The following is a 19,642-nucleotide window of genomic DNA, read 5'->3' on the forward strand; positions in this document are numbered from 1 at the left end:
CTGTGACATTAATTATACCACATAATTATTTACCTCTGCCATTTTTACCTCTGCCATTTTTACCTCTGCCATTTTTACCCCTGCCATTTTTACCTCTGCCATTTTTACCTCTGCCATTTTTACCCCTGCCATTTTTACCCCTGCCATTTTTACCCCTGCCATTTTTACCCCTGCCATTTTTACCCCTGCCATTTTTACCTCTGCCATTTTTACCTCTGCCATTTTTACCCCTACCATTTTTACCCCTGCCATTTTTACCTCTGCCATTTTTACCTCTGCCATTTTTACCTCTGCCATTTTTACCCCTGCCATTTTTACCTCTGCCATTTTTACCCCTGCCATTTTTACCCCTGCCATTTTTACCCCTGCCATTTTTACACCGAACCATCTGAAATGGCTCTAGGTATCGTCTCGAAATTTCATACATATGCACATGACAGTGATTCTCTTGGGAATGTTTGGGTCATAAGGTCAAAGGCCAGGACAAGATGCTAAAATTCGACAATTCAATACTGAAATTACAGCTTTTCTCTATGCCTTTGAGCTTACTCTATACATTAACTTAATAAGTCTAGGTATATACATGCATTTCTGCATAACGCCTCTGTGGGAGAGCTTTAGACCATGGCGTCAGTCAAGTGAAAACGCTAAAATCCCCTATAATACCTGCTGTCTGAAACAATTTAGCCATCATACATCCAAATTAAACCTAGTTCAAGGAAAGTAAGCATTCAATGCATTTGTGACGAACACGTCATTTCGATTTTTTGTGCCAACTATGTGAAATTGTCATCTCACACTGTCAAGCAAGACGTCCTCTAAACCTATTGGAAGAACCATGCATTGTGGCGGATGAATACCAGTGGCCATAGCGACATTTCTAGTTTTCTTTTTTTTTTCTTCTAAATACGTCAATGTTCAGTAATGCTATTCTACCTTTGATTGATACATTAAAAGTGTCCAGCAGCCTTGCAGAACATACTGATGCATTATTCCTTTCTTGACGCATTGACCCTGCATGGATCCTTAAAAACGCTCCGCAATGAAAGATTGAAAAAAAAAATAAAGCAAATATTTATCCCGAAGTACCGCTCGTACCATTTTTTTTCTCTCTCTCCTCCCTCTTTTGCAAATATACAAGGTGTTATTTGACAGAGTTTCCAAAGTACACGGATATTCAAACACAACACAAAGTGATGGAAGGTTGTAAAGTTAGGGGAAAAAATCAAAATAATGATGCTCCAATTCATTATAACTTGACATGAGATGCGACAAAGGAAAAAAAATGATAATCTTGCATTTGATTGGTTAAGATCTCGTTCTTCATGGCGTTCACATGGTGCGCTGAACCAGTGAAAGGTATTGCACTCATGGCGATCACATGCACACAAACCGCGCCCCCTGCTCCACAAGCTCGGCACACTGTTGACCTCCATCCTTGGACTCATTAACATGACTATAGAGCAAGGGGTGGGGCTACAGAAAAAAAAAAGTCCAAAGGCGCCCCACTTCCCATAAGCTTTTGAACCAGGATCCATTGTTTAAGAAGAGAACAAAATGTGTCTCGACAAAATTTTTTAACGCCATTCCCGTCCGTGCCGAATTCTTGCAGGGAGGACGTCCCGGAGCCTTGTTAGACCAGGCACATTCCTTCAAACTCAACAAACATTCCCCTGTCCCCTTCAATGTCATTGACAGGGGTTTTGAAAAACTTTCATAGCCTACCATCCCTAATCACGATTATCGTATTCGGACTCCTCACGTGTTGTCTGGTGACAGGTCCTTTTGTAGCTGCAAGTCATTACCTGTGTGAATATTAAGCGTTTGCACCAGACTTTGTTTCTGAATCAACAGTAATCATGGTAAGTCGACCGTAATTTCATATCATAAAGCATATTTTGCTATGACCATTATTGATGGTGTGCTATATTGACACAAAATGCCCAATAATTTATTCGATACTCGGATTTTAATTGTCAAATCTGAGAGGTGGTCGGGTTTGTAATTTGTCACCAACTCCACGGGGAGCGTCGCGTGCTATCGAACTTCGCGCCATATGCTCTTCGTAATTACAAAAAATAAAATAAAATGTTTCATGGTGTCACATTGCTGCTAGGACCTAGCCTGAAAGGAGAAAAGTTGTTACGCCTTGAAGATAGATGCATGCTTTCATGAAAAATGATATGGAAAGAGTTATTCCTCTCACAATAATGTGAAAGATACATTATATACGTGACACTTGAAGCGCCATCGCATTACAAGTCATCTATGGGGTAAATTCCCTTTTGACTTTGGAGTGTCATTGAAAGTAATATATTTGATCACTTAATAACACAGTGACGGAGAGATCTAATCCTATTGCCCAAAATGAAAATTACAAATATTGCAAGCATTCATTCCGGTGTACAAAACGTTGCTACTACAGTATTACAACAAGAAAGCTTGGAGCATGATTGTTTAGATGCGTGCAAGCTGGATTTAAAAGGTGTGTACAGCAAGTGCTGATGGACGGGATAGCTTCATGCAAGATTCACGTGGAAAAGGTAAAAAGCCTATTCATAAATTCCAATAGCTTAAGTGGGTACATCTCCAAATGGCCTGAAGATTATGCGACCAGACAACTCTGCGATGTCTGTAAGCGTGGTTTTCGTTGAGTTGCGGTACAATCGAACTTGTTTGATTTTTTTCCGGAGACTTATGTCACTTTTTCCAGTCTACGTGCGGCTGGTCCCGGAGACGTTTCCGTGACGTCTTGACGACGTGTCCATTACTTGCGGCCACGTCGCGGCGGGAGACTTATTTTGTCCCCGACGTCTTCGAAGATTGCGGAATCCCTCTCCGACCTTCCGGCTACGATGTCGAGTAGTCGTGGAGACGTCTCCACAACTGAGAAGACGTCCCGGAGAAGTCCCGAGAATTCCGGAAGAAAAAGTTGCCATCTTGTTTTGAGACGTCTCGGGCGCAGACTTAGAGTCACTTTCGTGGTGACAGCGCAAGCCGGTTTTCTGTTTTGTTTTGTTTGTCTGTCTGTTTGTTTGTTTGTTTGTTGGTTTGTTTTTGACAAGTTAGTCACTATAGTCTCATCCCAGTATTAGCATTCTGTGTCAGGTGCCAGCAAAGGAATTTGTTCATAAACAGTATGAAACGCCCCAGTGGCGTGAGATAGTCTATGCCCTTTCGGCAGCCCATTGAACCTGACCAAAATTCGTACCTGTCGATAAGAGCCTATTAAACCCTCTTACCTTGGGGGGGGGGGGGGGGCATAATGCCCCCCCCCCCCCCCCGACGAATTCCGCGACCATTCCGGCGCGCAAATTTTTTGTGATTTTGTGTACAAAGTCAATACAAATTGTGTTTATTCAATTAATTCATATAAAGATTCATATTTTTTATTTTAATGGCTGAAATCAATTTATTTTAGTATAATTATGCTTCAAAAAATGTGTATGACAAATTCTCCTGAAAAAACAAAAAAAAAGTTCGAAAAACAAAGAAATACATAAAAAAAATGATAAAACAATAAAAAACATAAGAAATTAATTTTGATACTGAATTTTTTTACGCACAAATGTTAGGAGAAAGTCACTAGGAATATTTACACCAAAAATCAGCATTCCATAAGCTTTTATAAGCCGATTACAGACGAATATTAGGTTTTTTTCATATATTTGCATGATTAATTAATTTAAATTAGAAAATGCATTTTTTTTTTTGAAAGTTTAACTTAGCAGTCGTGTAGATTACATCCGGCTTTATGTTCATGCAAAATTTTGCGGCGATCGCGCGATCAACGACCGAGATCTGAAGGGGGGCCATAATGCCCCCCCCCCCCCAGGAATTCAAGCTCGCTAAATAACCCAGGTAAGTTAGGGTTAAGAATTTCACAAAGACCTACCATGGACATAATGCATCCAAGTTGCCACCTATTTGTTGCATTTGGTTTTTGTTCTGTGTTAAATGAATACCGTTCTGCACGATATTCCCATGTGCTGGCGCATATAGTGCTTCCAACTTTCGTGAGCCCGGTGAGCCTGTGAGGATCGAATGAGCACACGAAGTTTTTGTTTCAAGAACAAAGCAACCTCCAATGTTCCTGCCCTGGTTCCAGACAGACATTGTTTGAAATCAGTGGTGTGGTGTATTCAGTACAAAGATTGCGTCTATTGTATGTGAGATGGGATTGCTTGTATGTGTGCATGGGCATTCAACATCTCAAGATCATCACTGAAAAGCCACTCGGTGTGGGTCAATTGTAATGACTCATTTATTTTCGTTGCAGTGAGGTCCGTGAGGGTGAGGGCATGTCATTCACGTGTTTATTCATTCTTCATGCTTTAACAGAATTGGACAATACAGAATGCATAGATGCCTTTCGGCTACTTTCAACATCGAGACGTTGAGAACACCTGTTTGTGCATAAAACATGATTACCTCTATATTTGCCCTTCTCTTGTTGCTAGAATGGTGGATATTATCAACTTAGCAGTGTTTAAGAGAGCAATTCAGGAATACCCTGGTAATGTTAAATGTTTATAATACTCTCAAAAAAAAATCGAGTGAGAATATTCACTCTTGAATGAGTGAATACAAAAAGAAATGTGAATTTAGAGTGAAATTGGAGTGAATTTTGAGTGAAAATGTTCATTTTCCAGAGTGACCTCAGGGATCACTCCAAAATCTTCGAGTGATCCCTGAGGTCACTCCAACATGAGTGAAAATTAAATCACTTAAAATTCACTGTAAATTTACTCTCTTTTGTATTCACTCCTTCAACAGTAAATATTTTCACTCGATTTTCTTTTTAGAGAGTATGTTCCCGGCGGTCATGGCAGGCACGTTCGGCCAAAATGTAGCGCACCATAAGCCAGCGATATGCAGTGTGCTGCCCTGCTGGCTATAACTTTCAGAAAGTTCAGAAGCCAGTTCGCAGTTCCACTTTGCGCATGAGCAGAAGAAATGTCATTCTTTGTTTGGACATGTTCACTGAACTCCATAATACTTGATGCGTAAAGCTTATGTATTACGTATTAGCTTACGGAAAAAAAAAAGTGTAATGCCTCTAAGGCTACGTTCACTTAGAAGTATACTATTCGGGTATTCGGGCTCGTTTTTCGAGGGCACGCGAATAGCTTGAATCGAACGATAGGATATCCTCACACCGGTTCACATAAGAGGGCACTATTCGAAAGTACCGAATAGCTGCGAAAAGTATAGCAAAGTGGGAATCGAGCTTGTTCGATTTTCTTGCAGCGTATACCGTCTCTCGTTTATGAAATAATGACACTTTTTGTCTGGATTTGCCCTTTAGCAAAAAATAAGCATGTAGACTGACATTCTGATGCAGTTTAGAAATCGTTAATAAGATTTGCTGGGATGCAGGAGGAAGAAATCCTCACTGCATGGGATGGTGAGTTGACGGTGCGGGTGATGGTGTACTCGGTGCCCGAATACCGAATACCGAGTACGGAATACCGAATACCGAATACTTCTATGTGAACGCAGCCTTACCGAATGAAAAAGAAGAAAGGTCATTCGGACAAATGTGTCCATGCGTGAGCTAACTCCGAACTAGTAAACTGGCTTTTTGGTGGCAGTGATTGGTAGATGGAATATTCCCCCCCCCCCCCCCCGCCTCTTGCTCGATCCAGTCCTTGCTTCAGTGAACGTGTAGCTGTCAGAAACCGTTCTCATAGCGTCTGGCCATGTCAAGACTGCCCATATTTTCTCGACGCGTCCCGCTACGAACCACCTCAGAGTTTTGTTCCGGTCTATTACGTGCTGCCACGTATTGTTGCGTTCATCCCGTTTCATTACGGCCAAAAAGATTTCTGAGTAGTACTGTGACTGCGGTGGAGATTTTTTTTTTTTTTTTGACTGTTTAAAAATCGGTCACGGCACCCACTGCAATCACGGCCTGCGCGTGCGTCCATACCGTCCCACCGCGTTGTCTCACGTCCATCCCGTTTTGTCCACGACGGAGTGAAACGTGACAGCCGTGGCCGCCAGGAACATGGCGTAACCCTAGAAAGGTTTGTGTTGGGGCTCCTCCAGAAGAAATGATTTGTGAGAAAATAGATTCTTTATGATACCCATCCTACAGCGCACCACCCCCCCCCCCCATCACATTACACGATGACCACGCCCTTCTTTAACGCTTTTACCACTCCTGTTATAGAACTTAACATTATTTCTATTCCAATTCGAGTGCGGATTATTGAAGTATTTGCCTACGGTTTCAATACCTACTCAGACTCGCAAGCATCTTAAGTTGGCTTTAATAGTTTTCCACTATTGACTCAAAGTGTTGTTTAATGCCATTCAGAGTTTAATGCGGGAAAACAACAGCTTAGCTTTCATCTGCTGGAATGTTATTATGAACTTTGTTTCGGTAATGCGTCTAATAAAGTATTAGTAGTCCTTTACACTGAATACTTGAATATTCAGTTTGGCAGGTGTTCCTCACCACCTTTTCGTTGTTTAACTCTGACTTTCCATGTTCTGGACACTCGCTACACAGACACACGCACACACAGACTCACACTTTGCCGCTCTATTTTTTTTTTTCTTCTTTCTCTTGGACACTCAATCTCGCAGTAAAGAGCGCGTGGGCACGCACGCACGCACGCACGCACATCTTCTCTTCTATCTTTTTTCGTGGCGTCATCCGTGGAAAACGGATTCGGTCGACAACGAGGGTACACCCAAAGAGCTTAAAATCATGAGTGAGAAAAAAAAAATCCTTGGGTATGAAATAGCGGTCATTTTGATAATCCGGAGTTACGGAACTTATCTGCATACCCTCACTTGTTTTTCTTCCAGCCGGAGAAAAAGGACATCCACCAGGCAGAGAATGGCCATGCAGGAAGTAAGAAGAAAGAGGAAGCGAAGGATGATCCTTGGGAAGTGGCCCTCGAAGAACTCGACCCAGGCACAAAATTCAGCGGTAAGGCGATATCCGCAAAGCTCTGCATAACTGTGTATGCTTGTGTGTGTGTGTGTGTGTGTGTGTGTGTGTGTGTGTGAGAGAGAGAGAGAGAATGTGCATCTACGTGTCCGGATGCGCTAATGTGATAACAGGTATGAGTGTATAGGCTTTAACACGTTTAACATTTTAGGTGCCCGGATGGTTTTATGATTATACCAAAAATTTGCTAATTTCAGTGTTTACTATAAGATCACAAGTAAAACAGCTACAACCCCAGGAATAGCTACGTACTGTATACACATTCCTGTCGCTGTACACAAATGTCACGACCCTTGCACGGAGTCTGGTCGGGCTACCTCATGAACTTTTTTGACACGACAATTTGTTATTTTTCTTTCTCTTCTTCTTCAGTATAATCGGTAACTCGTGACAGAGGTCTTCACTGATTACTTAAAGGGATCGTATAGTTTTGGTTGAGACATCATTTCAGGTTTCTAATTTTTTATGAGATAATGAGAAACCTCTTACGAAATATGAAAGAGCATGTAATTCTATGAGGAATTCAAAGTTTATTTGATGAAAATTGGTTTTAAAATGGCTGAGATACCCAAAACAGAGTGATTCTAATAAGTGTGGGACCCACATTTTTTTTTACGATCGCTTTGTTTTTCTTTGTTTTTGGATGTTTCAGTCATGCCAAACCCGATTTTTATCAAATAAACTTTGAATTCCTCTTAAAGTAGTATGCTCTGTACTATTTCATAAGTGTTTTCTTGGTATCTCACAAAAAGTTAAAAGCCCAATTCTCACCTCCACCAATACTGTACTATCCCTTAAAAGACTCTGTCGATCACATTAAATTGTAATGACTTATTAGCTATATTTCCCACTGAACGGGGAGGGGGAGGGATGTGGTTGTGAGATGAGCTAGCTGTAATGTGGTGGTGGTGGTGGGGGGGGGGGGGGGGCTGGCATTGCTCGTTACTGTATGATTCACCTATAGATGGCGCTGTTCGTATTCTTTGCGTCTCTTTGAAGGCGGTCTTTCACTCGACATGGAATTTCTGTACTGACTTTGAATTTTCGGTATTTGTCTGGTTTGATGTCATGTGGTGTCTAATTTCACTTCTTCTGTCTGTTTGTTTTGTCCAAACACACATGTGTTTTGCATGACCTGTTGTTCTTATGACCAATTTATAACATTTGTTTTCTCTCTCTTTAACGTTGTCACTGCTCGCATTCCCAATTGCGCTGCTACGAACTACCTTTCGCTACCAGACGGAATGACCGAGAGTACGCGGAAGCGATGAGCTGCGACAGTCCCCGCACTCGAACTCCTGTCCCCGTATCTCGCTTTCATGTGTGGACGGCGGCGCTGATTGGCTGGCGCAGAAGCAAATTTGCACGCGGCACGCTCAACTACCCGCCGCGTCGTGCTTGCTAAAGCTCACTTTAGTCTCTACAGTACGTCACTACCGGCAACATCATACCTCATGTACTTCAGTTGCCATTGGCCTTGTCGGTGATTGGTCGTCACCTCACCATTACGATCGTTCTTTTAAAGTATTACTTAATCTAGTCTTGCGTTTACTATTTAAAATATTTTGATTTCTAAGATCTTAATATAGGCTGGCAGAGGAGAAGAGCAGGGGTTCAATCGTTTTGTCATAAGTTTATTTTTACTCTATACTAAGACGAGTAAAGACGTCTGAATATTCAATTCTTTTGGTGTTTGTGTGTTTTTAACTTTAATTGTTTCTTATTGTCAGAGAGGTGGAAATCATATCAATGCATATTGACAATACAACAATATGATAATTCATTGTTGTTTTTCGTTTCATGTCGTTTCCATCGCCACAGAGAGAACGACATGGGGCAAAGTCAAGTTCGTGCTCTGGACGCTCTGCAGAATAGTGCTCCTGCTGGGGCTCCTTTACCTCTTCATCTGTGCCCTCGACTTCCTCGCAACGGCCTTCCGTCTCCTCGGCGGCGAGGCGGCCGGTGAGGTACTGCAGAACAGCGAGCTGCTCCAGAATCCAGTTTGCGGCCTGATGATCGGCGTTCTCGTCACCGTACTCGTGCAGAGCTCCAGCACGTCGACGTCGATCGTGGTCTCCATGACGTCGGCTGGCATTCGTAAGTGTCCAATCTCTAGCTCAGCTTCCTGGACATTGCAGTTATCCCTTCGAATTGTTTAGTTGAAATACCATAACAACAAAGTGACTTAGACACAATACAGGCGAGTATTCAGTTATCCATCAAAAACCTGATTTAAACACAAGACAGGTAAGTATTACTGTAACTCAAAATAAATGTTGAGAAATAACCAACCGCATACAGTATGATATTCGGCAAGTCAGTTTTTATTAGACAGGAAAATTGAAATATTTCAATGAAGATTGTGCTTGACATTAGTTCGTATTTTCCCAAGAACTTACGAGACAGCCATGCAGATGACCTGTATAATTATATCAACACACATTGTCTCGAAGAGTGGTATATCTCATTTTTAGTATAAAAAATAATTCAAGTTCCTTGAGCACTACAAGTATATAAGTAACTCTAAGGAAATAAGGAGAAAAATTATCGTTTGGGTAATAATGCTTGCTTTCTCTCCATGATTATCCCCCTCTAGTAAACGTAAAGCTGGCCATACCAATCATCATGGGTGCCAACATTGGTACCTCTGTCACGAACACGATCGTCTCGCTGGGCCAAGCGAAGAAGAAGGATGAATTCCGGCGAGCCTTCGGCGGCGCCACCGTCCACGACATGTTCAACTGGCTGGCCGTGCTCATCCTGCTGCCGCTCGAGGTCATCTGCCAGCCGCTCTTCCGTCTCACCGACGCCATCGTGAAAGGAGCCAACATAGAGCAGAATAATGTAAAGATCGAAATTCTGAAGGTCATCACGAAGCCCTTCACCAACTGGGTCATCCAGGTAGGTGTTAAAGGGGATTGCTTGTAACTGATCAGTGGGAATCAGTGGGAATGCTGGGGAATGATTGTTCCGATTCTTGTGGGATTCATTTACGAGTACATTATAATATATCTATTGTTGTGTGATTTTTTTTAAACTTCAGAATGGTCTCATATTCAAGTAATGTGCACTTTAATGTTTCCAGGTTAGCATGTCTGTACAGTGACGGGGCATTAAACTGCACATTACTTGAATATGAGACAGTTCTTAAGCAAATAATTTTAACACTTCAATAGATATGTGATGTACTCTTAAATGATTCCCACAAGAATTGGAACAATCATCCCCCAGCATTCCCAGTGATTCCCACTGTTACACCGAGTAAGGTATGGGCAGCGGTCCGAGTTTTTGCTATGATGCGCCAAAAGGAATCATGCCTTGTTCTGTTACGATATCACATCCCCGCTGATAATTTTTATTACAAAATCAATCTTCTACTGTTGATTTCGTTGCTCTTGATTTTGACGTAAGAATGACATTTCATTGTTTTTGTTTTTTTACCGAATGACTGATTCCTTTTTAACATAAATCCTTTTTTGTTTTGTTTGAACCAGATCGACAAAAAAGCCATTACCAAGCTCGCTGAGAATGAGAATCTCACGGACATCCGACTTCTCGAGACGTGCGAGGTTCCATCCGTCCCGATGCAGGCTGATGACGTCACGGGTGTCATGACAACTACCGAGCCCCCAGAGTGTAAGTTGCGTTATTTCTTACTTTTACCGCTCTCGCTTCTTTCCTAGGCTAAAGACCAATATGTGCTGTCAATCGTGACGCAATTGGAGCAGAGACAGATTTCGGTGGCTGTCGGTCAGTTGTTATAGCAATGACAACAGGTAGAAAACTTCTCAACAACATTTCAGGAACTGCTGCTTTCGAAAATGAAACGCTAAAAACAAAATACCATGCCTGGTACACAACTGGTTTTGTCATTTCACTATTTGGTTCCGAAGTAAAAATACAGACTATTAGCTGCAATCACAAACCCAGAGTGGCAGGTACAAAATCTCTGTATCTTTTGAGCAACGGGTCGCTGTTTGACCTTACGTTGGCTGGAATACCCACAATCATTTTTGGTAAAGTCGCATTTAAGTCATCAGCACATCTCAATTCATTATCTGGATGGCAATGCACAGAAATCCACATTATGCTTGTCTGCAGGTGACTGGCATTGGTTCGCCTACTCTGGCCTCACCGACACCCAAGCCGGAATCATCATGCTCATCTTCGCTCTCGCCCTCCTCTGCATCTGCCTCATCTGCATTGTCAAGCTCCTCCACTCCATGCTTAGAGGTAGCATCGCCCTGGTCATCAAGAAGTTCGTCAACGCCGATTTCCCCGGCTATCTGGCTTTCCTCACCGGCTACGTCGCAATCATTATCGGCGCCGCCTGCACGTTTATCGTCCAGAGTAGCTCCATCTTCACCTCCGCTATCACACCCCTTGTCGGCATCGGTGTCATTAATATCGAGCGCATGTATCCACTCACCCTGGGCGCGAACATCGGGACGACCGCCACGGGTATTATCGCCTCGCTGCCGAACGAAGGGAAGGATCTCGCCAACGCTCTTCAGGTTGCCCTCTCCCACTTCTTCTTCAACATCTTTGGCATCATCATCTGGTATCCACTGCCTTTCATGCGCGTCGTTCCCATAACGATGGCGCGAGTTCTTGGAAACACGACGGCAAAGTACCGCTGGTTCGCCATCTTCTACCTTCTCCTGATGTTCTTCGCTGTTCCCGCCCTCACCTTTGGACTCTCCGTTGCCGGGGACATCTATCTTTTCGTCTTTGGCGGCATCATCCTTTTCACGGTGCTCATCATCGTCATCATCAACGTCCTCCAGCACAAGGCCCCACGCGTCTTGCCACCCGTCTTGAGAAATTGGGACTTCCTGCCGTGGTGGATGCACTCGCTAAAGCCGCTCGACTACGTCTTCGGCTGTCGGTATTGTCGACACAAGTACACAAGCGACGGTGAGCAGCGAATCGTGGCCAACGGAAACTCGGGCTTTGAGAAAAAGCAGAATGGATTCGACGGTAGAGAGATGGGCTACGTCAATAAGGGGTTGGATTATGATGCCAAAGCTAATGGGGAATTTGATTCACCGCTGTGAAGCTCTTTCAGCTGACTCTCATGAACTTTCTTGTTAAAAAAATCCAGGGTAATGATGCTGCAGTATATTCTAAAAACAAAACAAAACGGATCTGCCGATGATCTCTTCATCCCACCAAACGAAAAAGTGTTTTTAACCCACGAGATTACAATATGTATCCTGCTTAAAAGTACAGTCTATATGCCCTTGTCTTTTTTCCCCTATCAGCTGCTTTTAGTTTCATGAATCATTGCTCTTTCTTAATCAAAGGCTGAGAAAAAACTCTTCCCCTTTTCTCACAACGACTTGTAAATACAAATTTGTGGCAATGAATCGCCAATCTTACTCCAGTCTGAAAGCGATCATTGCAACTAAAATATCTACATGAGATACCAGTTATCACAAAGCAATCAAGCAACTTGGTAGATTGTGGTATTGTCATGGTAATTATAGTTATCTGATCTAATTGTTTCTTCTTCTTCTTCTTTTCTTTTCTTTTAAGAAATGGGGTTTAGATTCATAGCCATAAACCTATATGACCGACTTGCATAATCAGACCTTACGGGCGTAGATCAGCAATTATTTTTCTTTGCTTTCAATTTGGTAGTTTCCGGAAATAATGAATTAATGATATCTCATAGTGGAGATCTGAAATATAGAAACACATTAAAAGTGAATATAATGTGATGTAATTATATAGACGTTTGGTGCGTAATCAGACGATGGCCGTTAACATAATTACGCATGGCTATATGGACTTAACCATTTCTTATGTACATGTATAGTAGAGCATCGAACTTCATGAGAGAAAGTCATGATGAACGAAATACTGAAATGGGGCTACATTTCGAAGTCCGTCTGATGATTAAAGTTGGTCTCTACTTGAGGTTGTATTCCGCTTACTTTACATCATGTATCCAAGATGATACCCCGTGTGTGAAAAATAGACTTATCACTGACTCTTAGAAATAGTTTTATAAACCTATTATTCTGTCTTCGAATTGCGCATATCCCAGTACTAAAATAATGTCTTCATTGTTTATGTACATGTATATAAATGTCTGAAAGCAGCTATTCTATAGGTAAGATACAAACCATGCGACGTGTATATCTTATGCTGAAAAGGCTTACATGATAACTGAGGCTTTATCTTTTGCTAAATGGCCTGCTGACACCATTGTCTTTCGTGATTTTTATATCTAATCAAATCAATTTAAATCAAACCTGCCACTCTGCTTTGCGAAATTTATCAGATTTCGCAGTTTTTTTCCCTGGGTTCCTCCCAAAGTAATGCAGCTATCAGTGGCGTCTGTATTAGACGGTAAAATGATGATTATACTCCCAGGTGGAATGTAAAACAATTCAAATGATCGAAGTCGATGTTATGACAGTTACTGTTTCACATTCACAACAAGAAGTATTTTTTCTTAAATTCATTACAAATGACTATCAAATAAGTGAGCGCATGAGACGAGCACTGATGTGCGACTTAACATCGTCCAATAGTCTCGTTTGAAATGTTTTATAAAAGTGATTGGTTAGCTTGGTATAAGAAATTTCTCGTTTCTTGAAATTTCTCAAATAAGTCTTACCCGCGGCCCTATTTACAAGCACTAGCTGTTTCAGAGGGGTTCCAGTTTTAATTTGGTTTGTCATAATATGTACACGTATACGTTGTTGTTGTTGCATATTATTGTTCCTTTTACTGTGTCCTTAATGTATACTTATTGTTTTTAGTGCAAAATACTGTAGATTGGAAAAAACAAAACAAATAGAGGTTATGATACCCCATGGACATGTATTTTGCTGCATTACGCTCCCGTCATTAGTTCAATCATTATTACAGACACACACGACTTGAATTTTACTTCGTTCTTACATTATTTTTTATTAATGCTGGTCTCTGAAGTAGACTTGTATGTTCCTGTTTATCCTACCAACGTACTTGTACATCTTCAAAATATCTATGAAAATTCTGTCATCCAACTGCAGATGTTACACACAATAAAATTGAAATTTGAGGCTCCAATCCAGTGATCATATAAAACCTAGGTCCTTTAGTGTAAATCCCATATACTAGTAGTATTTTTATCATCAAAATGGGCTTCTATACAATAATGCAATCATCAACTAATCATAATGTCATTTCATATATTATCTACTTTAATTCATATCATATTTGGTTGGTGTTTTAATGTGTACTGGAAACTGCAGGGTGTGCGTTATTTCATTCTTGTTTGAAATCTTTGATCACGAATGGTTTGAGTCCGTTTCTTGTAGTTGTATAATGTTGAGAGGAAAACAGTATAGAAACTCAGTCAATATACTTTGTTCGCTTTCTTGCAAGATTTATCTGAATTTCTGTTTCGTCCAAATTGACTACAATGACAGTATGCTATATTTGCAGGCATTTTCAGGTAATTTACCAACTGATCCGTACATAAATATCATACAAATATCATAATATATCTTCCGATAGAGGTCAATGGCTTTACCATGTACACAATTGCCTGTATTCTTCCACTGAGAGTTGATAGCAACATGTTACGGACAGATGACCTGCATTTCCAGTCGTTTCAAGAAATGTATTATTTGATTCGATTAAATTGATTTCAGCATTATTATTCGGAAAATACGTCAACTTTGGACTTCAGTTTATTGATGGTGGACATGATTTCAGCTTCAAATGTAAGATAGAAATTTAATATTTATTGAAATAAGAAGCAAGGTTGATTTATTAATAAAAAACTGGCTGGTGTCCAAACTTTTTATTTGAAGCGTTTTTATCATTTTTTCTTATTATATTCACATGTAATTCGTTGCAATAAGCTTTGATTCATAACCTCCTTTTCTTGTGGCACAAAATGCGCCTGGTTGATAGCGTGATCTAACTATTGCTAGTCAACTGGGACGAAACACGCGTGAGGGATCGGCATCATTCTCCCGTTCATTCGTTCGTGTGGATATATGGATGGATCACTTCATCAGGTTAGCATCCTGCTCTTTACGATGTAAGACTGAAGTTGGGATCTTTTAATTTACATCCACGAGTCATGATTCTCTCACGCACCACGAGACCTCACGTTAAAGGGGAAATCCAGTCCGAATATAAGTCAGTCTGATAAAAATATATATATATATATATATATATATATATATATATATATATATATATATATTACGAGTTCAATGGCATAATTGTGATCAAAATTGGGTAAAAATAAAGAAGTTGCGATATTTTGAAGTTTCGCTATTTTTTCAGGGAAACATGTCTTGATCGGTAAATATGAATATGCGAATGGCAAAGTGAGCATGTCGTCCCCTCATAACTTGCCATATAGTTGTACATAAATCTGTGAAATGTCCAGCTTTTCATTCAAACGCAATTATTCCCGAGGCTCAAATCCTCATAATTATATCTAAATTTATACTATTCTGAAGTTGTTCTTCCAGGAATAACACTTGCTTCAGACTTCAATGACAGAAACATTGAAATTTCGTCACGTCATTTTTGTACACGATCAATGGAAATGTGAGGGTACAATATAACATGGTTAGCTCACTCATTTGCATATCCACTGTACACACTGCGCGCGCGCACACACACACACGAAAAACAAACAAGTGAAATGCAGCTAAGCGAAGACGAGATGTCATTGGTACAGATTATACACTGACGTCCGTCCGGGGGGGGGGGGTGTTTCATCAACGTTGGTCAGCGCTGACAATTTCAGCAAAATCCTTGGTTTTGATTGGCTGAGATGCTCTGGTCACTGACTGTTACTATGGTGATTGTCAGCGCTGACTAACGTTGATGAAACAGGTGTTAATAAACAAATAACTTTAGGAGTTTGGGCAAAATGAAGGACTGGTCACGTGATTATAGCTCTCAGCCTTGATTGTGAACTCTATAGTGCATCAACAGGCGTATATAAACAGTAAGAAATATGCCCGACGAGGTAATGATACGTTGTTTTAATTATTGTACAAAGTGTACTAGGAGCCACATTCTCCCAACCGTTTCCTCGCTCCGCTCATTCGCTAAATCTCACGCCTATAGCTGCTCTCTGCATATTATGGCATTTGCGTCTCTTTGATGTTAGACGAGACTGTCTTGATAGGCTCAAGATCCATTACATACTAGTACCCGTCTTTGAGCATCGATTGAGAATCATGCTATTCTTGATTATTATAGGAGCTGAATAAGTAGATGAATAAACTCCCCCTTTGTTTTGCCGTTCACGAAAAGTGAAAGTCACTATACCAATGACTGATACTTTGCATATCTTCTGTCGGGTTTATCCGTCGGGATGGACTGTTAGCCTGCATTATCAAAAAAAAAAAGTAGAAAAGAAAAAAGGTGAGCGCTTATTGATTATTACCCATGCAGTTATGAAAGGAGGTCACCATGGTCACCATATAGCGTTCGTGTGTTTGCCTGATTCCTGCAGGAACTGGAGCCATTTCTGTTTCAATTCCTGCATGTGCTATGTAAATTGTTCACTATATAATCAGGCAGGTGGGTCACATTCCCACCTTCCTGCTTATAATATATGGGAAAATACGTTAAAGGTTACTCAGTTACATGGTTACTCAGGTTAATTGGCCAGCATGAATTACACTCGCGAGTACACCAGATCGACCTCAGCAAAACACAGAACAACAACAAAGACACATACAAAACTAAACAAAAGAAGACATACCTTTATAACACTATCTTTATAACACAAAATCCCAGCACAAAAGAAACCTCTAATCAAGAAATGAATTTCATTATAGACGGGATAACAGTACTGTTCTATCGAGAGTGTAATACACGTACTGCAAATGTAGCAGTATGAATTGCTAATATACACAGCAGTTTGATCTGATTAAGGCGACGGGTATTATTCTGACTACTGAGTATTCGATCTTACAGAGGGGACTGTAAAACCTACAAGACAGTGACGTCCGTCAATGTCATAGTACTTTTCAACTCTAAACAAAGCAACTGTGCTGTGCATAAGGGTTGGTATGTATATTACTGCCTATAAGTTAATGGGAGTTAGATAACATTATGTGTTAAAGACAGCTCACTAGTATATTTTAATTTCCAGCAATTGAAAGTCACGAAAGTAACGGCAGATATGGAGTCAATATTATGTGCATCTAAATAAAGTCCGACGTCCATAGTAACCAAAACTGCATAAAGGTAAAAATTCTCTACATAAATCATAGTTGGTAATTTTATGTATCATGGTGCAACAATGCGTCCATTTCTTTGTTTGTGTGTTTCGTATTTATTCATGGCACGAATACCTTAATACCTAAGTTACCTTATTAATTGGTCGTCGAGCTAGCATAATAACACTGACATGTATATAGTAGTATTCAACATTCAAGTACAGTCTGTTTGCGGCAAGCGTGTGATTTTTTGCACAGCATGTCCTTAAACCCGACGACAGAGGGCGATCATCTCGAAAGAGCGTGGCGTCGCGTTGTGAGGCACCGCCACAATGTGTAAGAGTTCTGTGGGCACCGCAACCGTTAGAATGCCTGTGCCCTGTTTCGTCAAAGTTGGCGATTTGCTGTGTTTTTGTTTGTTTGTTTGTTTGTTTTTACACAAAACTTATGGATATTCTCATCGTTCAGAAACTAAATTTGATAGGATTGTAATTACATCAAGCAAGAGTTGTTGCTATTGCTACTAACCCTCAGGCAAACCTTCTGGCTGTCGGGAATATAATATATTCGATTCCGGCGGAGACCAATCTGTTTTCAACTCTTGCACTTTTCCGAAAAATGAGTAACAGTGAGAGGAATAATGTTGTCAAAGCTACGCACCGTTTTCTCCGTCCTTTCTCATATCTCACTTATCTGTTTGTTGGGAGAAAAAAAAAGGATGTATACAAATATCAGTTGTGTGAGTGAGCCTATAATAACAATGCTGTGATATTGAGTATCCCGTCGTCATTTCTTCTTCTTTTTTTTCTTAGTCTTCTTTTTTCTCGTTTATTTTGTTTCCAGGAAGCTGTTGTTTGATTGAACAAACTTTGGGCAAAAAGGGCACACCAATACTAAACTTAAAAGGGAAGAGGAAATGATATCCAAAGATGTAGACTGAACGAATGCAGCAATATTAGTAGAAAAAAAAAACAAATAAATGAATAATGAGAAAATTGAACAATCCTTTCGAAAGTTATGAATACATGATATTATACAGCCTCGGTGCGGTCACTGCGGGCTACGATGTAGAGAAGATATCAAGAGAAGTAAAAAAAAAATATTCCGTTTTATACGAAGAGTACATAATTATATTCCCTCGACATGTTACTAATATCGACATAATGTTAAGATAAGTATAATTCCCCTCGCTTTCTGATAAAAGGTAAGTCAAATGTTCTTTTATAATGCTAGAAACATGAAAATATATTGAATCGTCTTTATATCTTTACATCGTTGTTTTGCAGGCTGTGATGTCGCTACCAGTCCTGTCGTAATCTTCTCATTTACTCATGGCGCAAACGCTTTAAAAATTCAAAACTTTTGAACGGATTGTTTGATTTTCCTCAAACTTCACTGTTGTGTAATATTGATAGAGTTACATTTACTCAATCCACATATCTATCATCATAGCCTCCCACTTTAGATCGAAATCAAAACTTTCTCTCAGGCCGCCGTCGCCCTTAGGAGACAGTGCTTGTACATCATTCTCAACCCACGTAACCATGAGGGATAGCAAACAGTAAGTTGCTAGCCTTTTTCTTTGTTCTGAAATAAGTTTGTGTTTAGTTTTCTCCCACCGTTTCGCTTGTTTTTTTCTCCACGTGCCGAAAACGGCAGAACCCCCGGAAGTGTGTGTGTGTGTGTGTGTGTGGGGGGGGGGGGGGTGGGGAACGCATTTTTGCCCCCCCCCCCCCCAAAAAAAAGCCCCCCCCCCCCAAAAAAAAAAAAAAAAAAAGATAAATGAATAGAATAATAATAGTAATACTAATAATACAAATAAAAAATAAAAAAATAAATAGATAAAAATAAATTAAAAAATAGACATATATATATATAAGGATAAAATACAAATAGGGAAACTTATTAGCTAACACTAGTAATTCTATACTCTCATAAATGTTTAGACATTCATTTTTCGTTGCGTGTGAGCAGATTATCTCAACCGCATTCAATTGTAACCGTTGCAGTTTTTAGAGGTCTTTGGCTATGGAAAATCGTGTGAATATCAAAATGTTAGCTTTATAAGCACTGATGGATAGAGGCGGGCACAACTGGCCCATGCCAACCCTCCTTTTGAAGCAACTTTTTAAAAATTCTTCTTTGTTTTGTAATTTTTATACGTGTGCCCCCCTTAAGAAAAAAAATCTTCCTTTATACGTTCCTCTTCCACAGCTAGTTGTTACTAATGTGACACCTGACGTATAGGTAGCGCTCCCGGAAAATAGTTTTAACCCCCGCCCGCACCCCCCCCCCCCTTTCTTAATTTCCAAAGCGAAAAAATATAGCTACAAACGGCAGTTTTGGGACTGTAAAATGTCAAAATTTTCAAGCTCGCTCGCTCCGCTCGCATTCAATCGCTACGCAACTGCCGGCAATTACTGGCAGCAACATCAGGAGAATTGCATAGCGATTGAATGCGAGCGAACATTCTCCTGAT

At 40.5% G+C, this 19,642-nt stretch overlaps 1 protein-coding gene across 1 annotated transcript; it reads left to right on the forward strand.

Annotated features, from left to right (window-relative positions):
- Window positions 1–1,538: 1,538 nt before the first annotated feature.
- LOC139741707 (sodium-dependent phosphate transport protein 2B-like) lies at window positions 1,539–14,764 on the forward strand. The gene is made up of 6 exons (XM_071652291.1): window positions 1,539–1,862; window positions 6,820–6,943; window positions 8,786–9,061; window positions 9,561–9,865; window positions 10,459–10,600; window positions 11,066–14,764. The coding sequence occupies exons 1-6, from the start codon at window positions 1,860–1,862 to the stop codon at window positions 12,019–12,021; spliced, it is 1,806 nt and encodes a 601-aa protein (XP_071508392.1). The 5' UTR covers window positions 1,539–1,859; the 3' UTR covers window positions 12,022–14,764.
- The last annotated feature ends 4,878 nt before the right edge of the window (window positions 14,765–19,642 follow it).

This window comes from Diadema antillarum, unplaced genomic scaffold (assembly GCF_040938485.1).
Source record: "Diadema antillarum isolate AM-2024a unplaced genomic scaffold, OU_Dant_1.0 seq00000946_RagTag, whole genome shotgun sequence".
Lineage (NCBI taxonomy): Eukaryota > Metazoa > Echinodermata > Echinoidea > Diadematoida > Diadematidae > Diadema > Diadema antillarum.

Bases quoted from the DNA above. Each gene is read 5' to 3' on its own strand.
- LOC139741707 (XM_071652291.1), top strand. The intron at 9,062-9,560 runs GTAAGTGTCCAA...ATCCCCCTCTAG, and splicing joins CATGACGTCGGCTGGCATTC to TAAACGTAAAGCTGGCCATA. The intron at 9,866-10,458 runs GTAGGTGTTAAA...TGTTTGAACCAG, and splicing joins TCACCAACTGGGTCATCCAG to ATCGACAAAAAAGCCATTAC.